The sequence below is a fragment of the Thamnophis elegans genome, chromosome 7, assembly GCF_009769535.1.
Source record: "Thamnophis elegans isolate rThaEle1 chromosome 7, rThaEle1.pri, whole genome shotgun sequence".
In the NCBI taxonomy this organism is placed as follows: Eukaryota; Metazoa; Chordata; class Lepidosauria; order Squamata; family Colubridae; genus Thamnophis; species Thamnophis elegans.
Window position 1 is genome coordinate 77,402,112 of NC_045547.1, and position 14,543 is coordinate 77,416,654.

General features: G+C 46.7%; 2 protein-coding genes across 2 annotated transcripts in view; one reads left to right on the forward strand and one right to left on the reverse strand.

The window, feature by feature from the left end:
- Window positions 1–2,748: 2,748 nt before the first annotated feature.
- On the reverse strand, window positions 2,749–9,209 carry AKAP3 (A-kinase anchoring protein 3). The gene is made up of 3 exons (XM_032221973.1): window positions 9,102–9,209; window positions 4,303–6,405; window positions 2,749–2,904 (listed from the first exon to the last, which is right to left on the reverse strand). Exons 1-3 carry the CDS (start codon window positions 9,207–9,209, stop codon window positions 2,749–2,751), a joined length of 2,367 nt encoding a protein of 788 aa, XP_032077864.1.
- Window positions 9,210–14,399: 5,190 nt separating this feature from the next.
- The window catches only part of LOC116511712 (NADH dehydrogenase [ubiquinone] 1 alpha subcomplex subunit 9, mitochondrial-like), a 29,948-nt gene continuing 29,804 nt past the window's right edge, over window positions 14,400–14,543 (forward strand). The window contains 1 exon segment of the mRNA XM_032221881.1: window positions 14,400–14,513. Within this exon segment, the coding sequence (XP_032077772.1) occupies window positions 14,459–14,513 (55 nt within the window). The 5' untranslated portion in view covers window positions 14,400–14,458.

Sequence of the window (14,543 nt, forward strand, 5' to 3'; positions counted from 1 at the left end):
TTTGCAGGAAGCAATTTGTTTAGTTCGTTTCAGGAGTGTGAAGATCTGTCCATGAATCACCGAGACTCTGGGCCAAATCTTTCCTTCCACAGCATTACGTTGGGACAATATTGACATGGCAGATTTCCAAGCTAGAGAAGGTCTGTGGTCATAACTTCACCTTTGAAGGACTGTTTACCAGGCCTTGGCTGAATGTGAATGAGAGGAATTCACATTCGTTTAATAAAAGGGGTTTTGTCGGGACCAGGAATCTCCTTCGTGCTTTTTGGAGAAGCTTCGGCCAGAAAACTTTTTTTAAAATTTTTTATTTCTCATATATACATTCACAAATATATGATCTCATAACTGTTATTAATAATATGTACTTGTAACAATTTTTCTCCCCTACAGTTGACAATATACTTGAATCCATCTTATCTTACAACAATCCTACTTCTTCTTCCTTCCTTCCCTCCTTCCTTCCCTTCCCCCTTCCCTCCCTCCTTTCTTCTCTCCTTCTCTCCTTCCTTCCCTCCTTCCTTCCCTCCCTCCTTCCCCCATCCCTCCCTCCTTTCTTCTCTCCTTCCCTCCTTTCTTCCCTCCTTTCTTCTCTCCTTCTCTCCTTCCTTCCCTCCTTCCTTCCCTCCTTTCTTCTCTCCTTCTCTCCTTCCTTCCCTCCTTCCTTCCCTCCCTCCTTCCCCCTTCCCTCCCTCCTTTCTTCTCTCCTTCTCTCCTTCCCTCCTTCCTTCCCTCCCTCCTTCCCCCTTCCCTCCCTCCTTTCTTCTCTCCTTCTCTCCTTCCTTCCCTCCTTCCTTCCCTCCCTCCTTCCCCCTTCCCTCCTTCCTTTCTTCTCTCCTTCTCTCCTTCCCTCCTTCCTTCCCTCCTTCCTTCCCTCCTTCCTTCCCTCCTTTCCTCTCTCCTTCTCTCCTTCCTTCCCTCCTTCCTTCCCTCCTTGCTTCCCTCCCTCCTTCCTTCCCTCCTTCCCTCCCCCTTTCTTCTCTCCTTCCTTCCTTCCTCCTCTCCTTTCCCTTCTCTCCTTCCCCTTCCTCTCCTCTACCCTTCCCCTCTTTTTCCCTTTCCTCCCCTCTCCTACTCTTACATTCCCTCCAATTCTTCCTCTGCTTTTCCCTCTCTCCTATTCCTCTCCTTTCTCCACACCTTCCTATCTTTCCTTCTACTCCTCCCTCCATCCACTCTATCCATTGTTGTGTTTACATATTTTCCTCTTCAGGGGGTGACCTGATTCTTTTTTTTTTCCTAATTGAAAGTTATAAAAAAAAGGCAAGATTTACAAAATACAAGTACAAAAAGAGATAAAGCTCTTTACATATTTACAGCGCAGACGGCGCTGTTCAGAAAACTTTGTTGCTCTTTTCTGCACTCTTTCCGAGTCTCAACTTTTTTGTATCGTGGTAACTAAAATTGGACATGGTATTCCAGTGCAGCATAAAGTGGTACTAAACAGCCGTGCTGCCACAGTGGTTAGAATGCAGTACTGCGGGACTACTTCTGCTGACTACCAGCTGCCAGAAGTTCAGCCGTTCGATTCTCACCAAGCTCAAGATTGACTCAGCCTTCCATCCTTCCGAAGTCAGTAAAATGAAGACCCAGATTGTTGGGGGGCCATAGGAGGTTTACAAACCGCTGAGAAAAGTTATTGCTACTATCAGTTTACATGATCTTGAAGTTATCCCACTGCTGGCTCATCCCGTGTTTCCCTGAAAGAAAGACCTACCAGAAACTTAAGCGGCAGCATGATTTTTCGGGGTGCTCATAAAATAAGCCCTACCCCCAAATTAAGCCCCGATTAAGATTGTCAGCCAGACAGATGCATTTACCATAATTCCCTGAAAATGAGACCTAACTGGAAAATAAGCCCTAATGCATCTTTTGGAGCTAAAAATTAATATCTGGTCTTATTTTAGAGTAAATACGGTACATAAGGGGTGATGTACTAGAATACCTAGATCCCTCTCACAGTTGAATCACATACCACCTATTCTATGCCTGTATATTTGTTTTTGTTGCCTGTGTATAAGTCTGGTCCCACTCTCCTTCCTGGATATCATAAGAGCAATTAAGACTTGCTGGAAAATCCAACTTTTTAGGGCGCGTCGGAAGGACCAGAGGTCGGGGATTATACGAAGCTCCGGGGGCAGCTCATTCCAGAGGGAAGGCACTCCCACAGAGAAGGCTCTCCCCCTGGGGGTCACTAGCCGACACTGTCTGGCCGATGGCACCCTGAGGAGGCCAACTCTGTGGGATCGCACTGGATGGTGGGAGGCTACCGGTGGCAGTAGGTGGTCTCGCAGGTACCCTGGGCCTAAGCCATGGAGCGCTGGTGGTCACAAGCCGAGAATTATCTGTAATAGGTGGCATGGCTGCAAGGCTAAAATGGCTGGGGTGCCACTGGAATGCCATCGGCATTGACAAAATCCCCAATCGGTCAATTGCGAAAGGCAGCTTTACTCGGAACAGCTTACATCCTGCGACCATCAAACCTCTACCTCTGCCTTATCTCAGGTCCCTAAGAAGGACAAAAATACCCAAATCCATTCTAAGCCACTGGGTGATTGTGCGACGAAACGCAATAGCAACAATAAAAATAATACTTTGCACTGACACTAAGTATTTCCTTCCTTTATTCATTTCACTGCTCAGCAGGGGTTGGGGGAAATCAGTAAAACTCATATCATCTTTGACCAATGAGTGCTGTATCGAGGAAAACTAACAGGGCAAGGAGAGGCCGAGACCGGAGAGATGCTGGGCTTACAGGTTCTGAAGCAGCCAATCCAGGACTGGCAACCGCACAAAATTGCCCAGGGCTTCTCCTAGCTGCCTTTCCTTCTCATACTTCAGCACAGATTGCATGACGTCTCCCACGCTGTAGTTTCTCTCCACAGCCACCGTGGAGAGTTGCTGGAGCTGCAGGAGAGGATTAGAGGAAGAGAGAAATGGTTGAACAGGTACAGTCTTTGACTCACAATCACAACTGAGCCCAACATTTCTGGGGTTAAGTGAGGCACTGCCGCGCCAGTGCCGGAAGGAGAAGTGAGCCGGTGGCTATGCGGGGTCTTGCTGGATGGGGCTGCTGGAGCTGTTGCCATGAGGTGAGGCAATTGTCGGGGTGTGGATGGCCTGGCTGTGGTGGCCCTGAGGTAAACTGGTGTGGGGTGCGTGAGGCGTCTAAAAATAAATAAGACACCCACTGAATATAAGCCCTAGAACTTATTTGTCGGGGTGTGGATGGCCTGGCTGTGGTGGCCCTGAGGTAAACTGGTGTGGGGCGTGTGAGGCATCTAAAAATAAATAAGACACCCACTGAATATAAGCCCTAGAACTTATTTGTCGGGGTGCGGATGGCCTGGCTGTGGTGGCCCTGAGGTAAACTGGTGTGGGGCGCGTGAGGCGTCTAAAAATAAATAAGACACCCACTGAAGATAAGCCTTAGCGCTTATTTTTGTGCCCAAAAGAAAATAAGACCGGGTCTTATTTTGGTAGAAACACGGTACTTCCTGTCAAGAATGATTTGCACTTTCATCTACATTTGTCTTCTGCTCGCATCTTGTCAATAATAAGGAGGGGGGGGTGGATGGAATGTAGGGGTGGGAGAATGGTATTCAAACATCCGTCGGCTTCTGTGAGACATTGCTGGCATCTTAAGGACACACCGAGCAGATGTCCTGGCATGGCGGGTTGTTTCCCATAACAAAATGAACAAAAGAGATTAGTGGACATTTTGAATCGTGGGTGGACGGTAGGGAAAGCGGGAGGATTAACTATGCTTGCTTTTGTGCGGGAAACGCAGAGCTGGTTCCGCTTTTTCTATGCCAATGTGGTTTATTCAATAAAGTTTTATACTCTCAGTAATGGAGTGGTGCGGTGGCCTAGAAGTGGAAGCTCTTGCCTCACAATCAGGAGGCTGTTAGTTCGATCGCAAGGTTAAGGCAGATATTTCTCTCTCTATGTCTGCTGAACCAAACTCCGCATTGGCAACAGGAAGGGCATCTGGCCATTAAAACACTCTGCTAGCTCGCCATTCAGTTGCCCAGACTCCACCCCGCAAGGGATTATGGGATCATTAAAAGATGATGATGAGATGCCTCTTGGAAAAATAATGTCCCAGGAGGTCCTTTTTCTAGATTCGCCAACTGGACAGTTGACGTATTTGCATGCTTTCATGGACTACTTGTCTATGATTATAAACAGGAACAGAAAAAGTGTTTCTGCTCCTTCAAACCTGACCAGAAACCCAACGCCATCCTAGTTTTAACTTCTCCTCACACGCTATTCCCCACACCCTCCCGGCGCGTCCAACTGTACCTTGTTCAGGGTTTCTTCGTCATCATCCATGAAGTACAACATTGGGACGTTCAACTGAGAGGCTGCCACCCATTGGAGAATGGCTTGGAGTTGCTTGTTGTGAATGCTTTCCGGAGCGCTCTGGTTAGCCACAACTACCTTACGTCCGGTAGGCGTGTCTTCTCCGGACTCTGCTCTGCTTTCCGGATTTCCCGAGCATTTTGAATAGAAACCTCCACTCATTTCCTCTCCATCTCCGAGTTCTCCAAGTCCCGACTCAGGATTGCTGTATTTGGCAATCATCAGACACAGCTTAGTGACGGTATCGACCAGTTTGTCAACGAAGGGGCCGCTCCCGCCTTCCTTCTTGGCATCGCACTGGTCCAGAATCATTTTGGTCAGTCCGGCTATAGCATCTTCATAAGAATGGTCCATATCGCAATGTCCCAAAGAACTTAGGCCTTCAGGAGCCTTGAAAGCATTCTGGATTGCTTCATCAGGCATCAGTGCCCCTGGATTTCCTCCTAATTTGTTGACGGTCTCATTGATGAGCTTCTGGATCAGCATTACGACCACGCTTGACATATCGTTCTCCGCGTTCATCCCAAGCTGCTCATCCTCACATTGCTTCAAAGTGTCGGACAGTTTTAAAGAGCCGAGGCCTTTATCTTGGGCCAAAAAGCCCAGGCCGCCACCTGCCTTGCTGGATCGGCCCCCTTCCACTCCATCCTTCATGGCGTTCTCCTGCTGCACCAGATGATATTGTATCAGCAACAACGCCGTCACAATCAGGTCTCTTGCCCAAGAATCAGTGGTAAGATTAGCAAGGTCTGGAATTTCTTGGGTTGGCATAGGCTTGGGGGGCATTGTGGTTGTTGTCCCTGTAGGGTCCTGATGTTGCTTCTGATGCCACATGTTGAGACCTTCTTTGATGATGTGATTGCCGACCGTTTCCGCACAGGTCATTTCCTTATCTTTCATGGTTTCTGATTTCGCCGCCGAGAACCTCATGTTCTGAGTCTTGGTGTCGGTGCCCCGGCCGGTTTTGATGGTAGCAAAGGCCATGCTCTGAGATTTGGCTTTCTCGCTGACCTGCTTTTGCACGATCAGAGCGTTGTGCAGGCGATTCAGCATGGCTTGGACGATCTCCGAGGCCTTTTGGCTGCCTTGCGTGAAGAGGCTTCGCTTCACGGCGGAAACAAAGTCAGAATCGGTCATGAGGGTCCCGGTGACATCATGTAAGTTCTTCATGCAGGAGTCAATCAGGTCGGACACCACCTCCTTGGAGTGTTTCAGCAGAACCTTCTTCAACACGGCGCATGCTATATTGGAATCGTTGACTTTGACTTTCATCGTCTTCATCACGGAGACCATCATGTCCGAAACCACATTGTTGGCATAAACCAGGATCCCTTTGCTCAGCGAGTTGTTGTATTCGTCAGGCCCAAAGCGTTTCCGATGGTGGAAGCCTTTGCCCTCGTCCCTTTGAGGCTCGCTTTTATTGGGCACTTCCGTGTTTTCCTCTTTGTAATAAATGGTGGTTTTCTTCTTGGTGGTGGGGCTTTCCTCGTAGCGGCACTCGCACATCTTGGTAGGGCTGTGCTTGGTATCCTCAGTCCCCACCCCAATGGAGCGGTGGCCGTGGTCCCCAGCAGCGGCAAACAGCGTGTTGTGTATGCAGGTGGGGTTGCTTTCCGAGCGGTCGTTCATCTCCTTGCGCGCCATGGCGATGGCAAGGTTGGAAAGCCTGTTGCAATAAAAAGAGACTTCATCCGGGTCGGGATTGGGGTTTGGCGAAGAGGAGCCTTCGCTTTCTTCATCCTTGGGTTCCTTCTGACAACCGGCCTTCATGCTTAAGTGGAAGTTGGGAGACCCCTTGTTGGAACTGACATTCAGACTGAATTCTTCATCGCAAGTATTGTAGGGTGCCGGAGAACGGACATTACGCTTGGGCAGGGTTTGACGTCCCTCGGACGGGTCCCTTGTCCTGGCCCTTCTGGCATTGTTACTGGCGTTCAACGCATCCGGGACACCAACATCAGGCTTCTCCAGATCTTGCCGGAGTCTGCTCAGGACCTTGAGGGGATCAGAGGAAGTTTGCTGGAAAAGCTTAGCAGAGTCAGTCTAAGAAATGGCATAAAGGACTTTTTTTTTTCATAACAAATCCCTCCCCATCATGTCATCCAGCACCAGTGGTGGGTTGCAGGCGGTACGCCCCGGTACAGGCGTACCGGAGCCTGCCCGGAGCACTGGGTACCCTTCCGGTATGGTGCTCCGGAGGGCCCACCCACCCAAGCTCCTTACCTGTCCTTTAAGCCTTTGGCACTTCCGTGCATGCGCATGGCGCATATGGCGCCTGCGTGATGCTCCGCCGAGCAGCTGGAGCGTCGCGGAGGCTTGCGGAGGCGTCCCAGGCAGGTACGATGCATGCACGCGCTGCACGCATCCACATGGGTGACCCTGGGCCCATTCCAACCGGTACGGTTGGAACGCGATTCAGAACCCACCACTGAGCGGCACCCAGTGTTTGATAGGTGGGAAGATGTCGCTTTGTCCAGGAAAATTAGCAGCTATCTTAAACTGCTGCCCTAAGTCGATACAGAATTGAATATACTGTACAAACAGAGGTACTCTAGGGAACACAATTGTTCCTTGACTTTGGACAGTGGGCAAGGAATGGCATCTTGAATACCGCCAATCAACAATGGTTTGGGCCAAGAAAGCTAGCACAAACTTGGAAAGTAGGGAAGGAAGGAAGCAGGGGTGAGCTGCTACAGGCTCGCTTGGGTTCAGGAGAACCTATAGCTAATGTTATGACCAGTTCGGAGAACCTCCAAATCCCACCCCTGGCTGGCCCCACCTACCCCACACCGCACCTCCCACTCCACGCCTCCCAGGAGTCTCCATGCCTGATTTGGATGTGAGGTAAATGTACGGCCTGTGCGGAGGCTCAGGGAGGTGGGAAAACGGGCCTCCTGGAAGTTCCGGAAGCCCGATGGAAGCAGTTTTCGCCCTCCTAGAGACTCAAGGAAAGCCTCTGGAGCCTGGGAAAGGCAAAAACACCCCCCCTCCATCGCCGCAGTGCAGGAGGCCAACTAGGCCACACCCACCATGGCCACACCTATCCAGCAACTGGGCAGAGAACCCATTGCTGAAATCTTTGAAGTCCATCCAAGGAAGGAAGGAAGGAAGGAAGGAAGGAAGGAAGGAAGGAAGGAAGGAAGGAAGGAAGGAAGGAAGGAAGGAAGGATTGATTGATAGAACTTAGACTTAAAGGAGAAGGAGACATTAAACCCAGGATGAATCAGATATCAAGACTTGAAATTTCAGATCCTGCTAACCCAAAATCGAAAACTCAGGGGAATCTGAGGTGAACAACAGGGAATTAAATCAATTATTTACAGTATGCCTAAAATGTTTTTCTTACCCAACAGAATGGAATAATAAAATGGAACAAAAAGGTGAAGATTAGGAACATGTAAGCACTGCTAATCATCCCTTAGCTGACTCTCTAATACCCAATTAAGGACAAAGTAAATTATTCTGCTCCCAAGTTGACTTGATATAGATTTTGTGGTGAGAGCTGCGACTTCATTGCTCAAGCTGATATGGAGGAGGAGAGGGAAGGGGGAAGAAGGAGGAAGAAGGAAAAGAAGAAGTAGAAGGAAGAGGAGGAGGAGGAAAAAGAAGAGGAGGAGGCAGCGAGGAGGAGAAGGAGAGGAGGGGGAGGAGGAGAGGAAGAACAGAAGGAGAAAGAGAGGATGTGGAGGAGGAGGAGAAAGAGGAAAGAAAGAAAGAAAGGAAGGAAGAAAGAAAGAAAGAAAGAGAGGAAGGAGGAGGAGGAGGAGGAGGAGGAGAAGAGGAGGAGGAGGAGGAAGAAGATGTGGAGGAGGAGGAGGAGGAGGAGGAGGAGGAGGAGGAGGAGGAGGAAGACAAAGACAGAAAAGACTGGCTATGTAATATCCTACTATAGAGAAATAACCCAAAACACATTTGAGAAACCTCTCCAGCTATAGCTCAGCACGATCAAAAAATGTCCTAGAAATATCTGATCATCACCAAGGTGATATTCCTCAAGCCAGTCTTCTCATCCCACCCCAAGGACCACAGAAGAGGTTTTTGGCCTTCACCTAAAAACAAGAGCTGGCGGTGAGGCAGGAAAATATTTATAAACAGAAAAGCTGCTATTCTGTGCAACATGCCAAGATAATCTTGTCAAATCCCAATGATGAAAACTGTGGCCAACCTAGTTGAGATTAAAAACCAAGCCCCAGATACATCATCTTTCACTTTAGACCAGGGGTGTCAAACTCAAGGCGCGGAGGCCGGATTCCGGGCCACGGGGTGCTTAGAACTGGCCGCCCTGGAAACAGCGAAGGACCGACCCGCGGTGCCTTTGCCGGTGAAAATGGAGCTCTGGAGGGCTGTGTGAGGCCCTCCTGCACTACATTTTCACTGGAAGAGAATTGCAGGAGGCTATCGCAGCCGAAAATGGGGCTCGCAAGGGCCATGGGCACCACTCCGTTTTCGCTTGCAGGAAGCTGTCGCAGCTGAAAACGGACCTCGGGAACCTGTTTTTGCTGGCCAAGCGCTCGGGTCACCACAGGCGCTCCCGACACGAGTGACGTCGAGGTGGCCATGCCCACCCTGGGCCCCTGAGGGCAAACACTACCCTGCTGTGGCCCTCAATAAAAAAAGAGTTTGACACCCCTGCTCTAGATCCTACTGACTGAAGAATTTATTTGTAGCCAGCGGAAGGAGCTCGGATGGCTTCCTGGACCTCCATATCTGTTGTGCCACCACAACAGATGTCTCCTTACCGTCCAGTTCTGTTGCTCCTTCTCCTCCTCTTTCTCCTCACCGGGTGTGTAACGCTCGACTTTACACAATCCACTCTGACTCTGTAACCAGTCAATGTTCTCTGACATCTGAGAGGAGAAGAAATTACAGCTAAAGGTGGAGATTGGACGTTTTACCTTGATGGTGTCGAGCCAGAAACCTTCTTTTCCCCCGCTGGATTTTTTTTTTTTCAAACACAAAAATAAATATTGAAGAAAAAACTCGAAGAATTGGAGGGGAAAAAATAAAAACAGCTCCGCCACTTACCAGTTTTTTACGGCCACGAGTGGGACTCCCAGTGTCTTCTGTTTCTGCAAGACCACAGAAGGTGGTACAGCATTAGCAAAGAAAGTCAACCTTTGGGTAAGCTCACATCATATAGATGTTTCCTATGTGTTTCCTTTTCTGCTGCCACCAAATGTGAGTTAGCTGAGCTGCCTTTGGGGTTTCCTCCACTGTGAAACCAGGAAATATTCAGGGTTTTTGTCCCAAAGGCCCTTTCTCAAGAGATAAATGGACTTTCTTGTTTTTCTTTGAGGAGGTTTTGCTTCTCATCCAAGAAGCTTCTCCGGTTTTAACTTCTGACTTCTTCAGGAACTGAGGAAGCTTCTTGTGATGAGAAGCGAAACCTCCTCAAAGAAAACCAAGAAAGTCCAGTTGCCTCTTGAGAAGCACCTTTGGGACATAACCTCTTGCGTGTTCTCCAGGAATTATCCAAGGAGGCCCCCACAGGTTCTGCTGTTTGTTTATTTGTGTCTGAAGCATCACAACTAAAACAAGGCCTACTACTGGTTTGTGACATGGAGGTAAAGGTAAAAGTATCCCTGTGGATTTTACTCCCCTAGCTGTTGCCGACTCATCTCTGTTTCAAGGCCATTGAGCCAGCGCTGTTGGAAGATATTTCCGTGGTCATGTGGCCAGCATGATGTCATGGAACGCTGTTACCTTCCCATTGAAGTGGTACCTAATTATCTACTCGCATTTGCATGCTTTTGAACTGCTAGGCTGGCAGGAGCTGAGGCAGGTAATGGGGCTCAATCTGTCACATGGCGCTCGGGCTCTCAAACCTGGGCTGAATGGGGAGGGAATGCAGATTTTGCAATGGGCATTTTGCAGTATCCTTCCCTTGGAGTGGGGAGGGGATGGGGATTTTGAAGTATCTTTCCCCTGGAATGGGGAGGGAATGAGATTTTGCAGTATCCTTCCCCTGCCACACCCACCAAGCCACGCCCACCAAGCTACACCACACCCATCAAGCCACGCCCACAGAACCGATAGGTAAAAAAGAAATTGAATTTCACCACTGTTCCCACCTGCTACAATTTCCATCACTTCCTGCTGTTGAGGAGGCTGGTTAAGGAAGGTTTACTGTCCTCCCCTCCCTGCGTACCAAAAACAAGGACATGTTAAAACCAAGACAATCCCCAAACAACAGAACAATTAAAAATAAAACCCAGTCAGATCCTACAGGTTTACAAGATGTAGACTTCCTTTGCTGGCCCACCCCTGAAGGTAGAGACAGTTTGATATATGGAGCTTACACGTCTTGGCCTGCGTTGACCACAGAATGGAGGAAACCTGGCCTACCTCTAGAACATCAGTGTGGCCACTCACAAAGAGTTCCCCAAAAGCCGGCTTTTAGGCCAAGCTTCCAGGATGTCCCTCAAAGGCTCCCCACACTGTGGCCTCCTCTCTCATCCTCTCCTTGTCAGAATGGACCTTGGAGTCACAATGCCCAAGTGACTCTGCTGTTTCCATGGCAATCATCAACACCACCAGAAGGAGGCTCAGCAGCTAGCCAAGGCTTGGGAGGAAACGGGTGAAATGAGGGGAAATGCTGAAGACTAGTCCCCCCCCCCCCCCGGTGCATTTACGAGTTGGGTTTTACGGGGATTAAATTAGGGTCAACTTCTTTGTCCAAAGATGAAATCCACAGCAATGCTGGATATTTCTTCCTGTAAAACTGACCTGACTGCCAATTCCTCCTATTTCTCAATTAATTAATTAATTAATTAATTAATTAATTTTCTTTCTTTCTTTTTTGGGTACAAGTTAAGGACCCAAAAGACTGAACTGTGCAATAGATCCAGGATGCCCATGGCTCCTTCATCAATTATTTTCCAGATGGTGGGCAATAGCATTTGGTAGAACTTTATGATATATATATGAGATACATGAATGGATGGATGGATGGATGGATGGATAGGTTGATAGGTAGGTAGGTAGGTAGGTAGGTAGGTAGATTAGAGAGAGAGAGAGGTGGATGGATGGATGGATGGATAGATAGATAGGTTGATAGGTAGGTAGGTAGGTAGGTAGGTAGATTAGAGAGAGAGAGAGAGGTGGATGAATGGATGGATGGATGGATGGATGGGTAGGTATGTATATATGTATGTGTGTGTGTATATGTGTATGTATGTGTGTATACACACACACACACATATATATATATATATGTATACATACATACATACATACATACATACATACACATACACACATACATATATACCCATACCCATCTCCGGTGTGTACGTATGTGTATGTGTGTGTGTGTGTTTGCATGCACGCACGCACACACGCACGCATACATACATACACACACACACACACACACACGTACACACCCACACGCACAATATATATATTGTGTGTGTTACTTGTCCCAGCTTCTCCCAACCTAGCAGTTTGAAAGCACATAAAAAAAGCTTCTCCCAACCTAGCAGTTTGAAAGCACATAAAAATGTGATTAGAAAAATAGGGACCACCTATGCAGCATTCCGTGCGCCTTCAGTGTTTTGTCATGCCGGCCACATGGCCACGGAGAACGTCTTCAGACAGCTCTGGCTCTTTGGCTTTGTAACGGAGATGAACACCGCCCCCTAGAGTCAGGAATGACTAGGACATATGTGCGAGGGGAACCTTTACCTTAGATGGAGATCTAGATATTGATCCCTGCAAAATTGAAATTTTAATTCTATTTATTATTATATATGGAAACTGAAATCACAGCTTTTCTTATTTTCTTTTTCTTTAGCTGGTGTCGCACTCACATTCACATCAAGTTTTTCCTTAGAACCTAGGATGTTGTTACGTATCAACGTGGTATATATGTAGATCCAAGTAGTGTGGCTTTTTCTAATTTGACAGATGGAAATTCTGTCAGGGTTCAGATTGTCTAAGTGTTTAGACTGGATTTGGCACCTATCAAGTCCACCTATCCACCTATCAAGTCCTTTCCAAAGACCTGAGGTAGGCAGAGGTCGAAGTTTCTTGGTGTCAAAGGTATTGTTGCAGGATGTAAGCTGTTCCAAGTAAAAGCTGCCCTTTGCAATTGACCGATGAGGATTTTGTCATGCCAATGGCATTCAAACGATGTTCCAGATATTTTGGGATTGCATTGCATCCAAGATACTTATTCTTATTCCTTTGCCACAGTTATTCTACCTCTATTTTCAGGTCTTTTGTGACTTTTTCCAATTCTTTTTCTTCTATTCTGCTGTCTCCAGATACTACTGATACCGTATTATTAAATCTATAGAAACACAGGAAGCTCCCAGGACTGATGACTATTTTATTGATTTGTGGATGACTTTCTGCTGCTACATTGGTGGAAGATTTCAATGATTTTCTGAAAATATTTTCCAGCCTCCTTAAATAATGCTTTTGTAACAGTGCTTTTCATACAACAAAGGTTTTTTTTGGTTGTACAAGCTATTGTGTTATTATGTGTCCTAAATGTAAACTAGATAGTATTTTCAATTGTCAACTCTTAGGAGTGACTTCTTCATAGCAATTATGCATTTTATAATTACAGTTATAAATGTACCTCTTTCTCTAAACTTATGTCACTGCTCTTTCTATAATGTATCCTTTCCAAACATTGACCATAAATCATAAATACATCTTGTTTCCACAAAAAGTTCTTAAGGAGTTTCCAGATAGCATTAAACATAGATATTGTCATTAATCAAAGAAGTCAGTTAAGTATTAAACATAAATATTGTTATTAATCAAAGAAGTCAGTTTGGCCTTCCCAGCAAATTCCATCATCTTCATTAACCATTTGTCTATGTCTTAAGTATTGCAAAATCTTTACATCTTTCAGTATAATCTCTTTAAGCTTCCTGTTGCACTTGTTGGGAGTTTTTGTGTAATCTCATCTGAAATTCCTCCAATTCCACTTTAAATATTTTTTTAGAAATTTGGGGCAGAATTCAGTCAAAGCCATGCCTTCCAATTTATCTCATCAAATGGACCCTTTTTGTTTTAATCTGTCAAAAAGAATAAATGCTCTTTTGTCGTATACGAGATTCTAATGGAATTTATTTAAGAACAATAAAATGGGTATTATCAATTTTCAAACACCAAAGTTTGCCTGGAGCTAAGGACCTAGTCGGTAAATCTGGGAGAGAAAATACCTTTCCAAAGGGGCTTTTTTGCCAACACAAAAATGCGAATCACAAAATAATTCAGGCCAATCAAAAACCATTTATTAAGGGGGAGGTCAAATCTTTGTTTACATGGTGCAGAAAACAAATTATTCATTCATTCAGTGTACGTGATGTATCAAATAACAACAAACCAAACCATAAAACATAAATTAGATGTGAAAATGAAATAACGGTGATCCTAAATAACATTGCACAAGTGACAAATTCACCTATTATATAACACACCCTTTCCAGCAGAATTTGCATCTTTCTTAATACGGGTAGTCCTCTACTTCACGACGATTTGTTTAGTGACCACTTGAAGTTACAAAAAAGCTGAAAACATGTGACTTATGATCAGTTTTCACACTTAGAACCCTTGCAGCATTTCTCATGGTCACATGATCAAAATTTTAAGGCTTTGCAACTGGCATGGACCTGTGACAGTTGCTCTGTTCTGGCTCCTGTGATCACCATTTGTATTTGTATCTTTTAATTTGTATTACTTGTTTTTGTATTATTTGTATTTGTATGATTTTATTTGTACTTGTATTATTTATATTTGTATTTGCATTATATTTATTTTTATTTGTATTTTTTATATTTGTATTATTTGTATTTGTCACAAAGTCGATTTCACTCAAATAAAATCAATGGGAGAAACTAGATTCGCTTCACGACCACAGGGCTCCCTTAACAACCGCTGCCATCCGCTTAGCAACCGAACAGCTCTAAGTCACAGCTGGGTCGCCCGTCTAGCTTCGCCTCCGCTCCCGCGACTTAGGCCCCGCCCACCGCCTTTCGCCGCGAGAGCTCGCTCCGCAAACGGACGTCGCAGGCCGCGGTTTGGCCTTCGGAGGCCGCCGTAGCGCGGGGGGCGGGACTCTGCACCAAAGCCGGGCAAGATGGCGGCTTTCGTCCGCGTCCTTCCTCGCGCGGCGCTTTCCGCCCCTGGGAGGCGTAAGTCGGGGCCGGAGGGTGACTGAGGGG

Coding starts and splice junctions, on each gene's coding strand:
- AKAP3 (XM_032221973.1), bottom strand. CDS start 9,209: ATGTCAGAGAACATTGACTGGTTACAGAGTCAGAGTGGATTGTGTAAA. Junction 6,406..9,101: donor AGGAGCAACAGAACTGGACG/GTAAGGAGACAT, acceptor GCCATTTCTTAG/ACTGACTCTGCTAAGCTTTT. Junction 2,905..4,302: donor ACGAAGAAACCCTGAACAAG/GTACAGTTGGAC, acceptor CCTCTCCTGCAG/CTCCAGCAACTCTCCACGGT.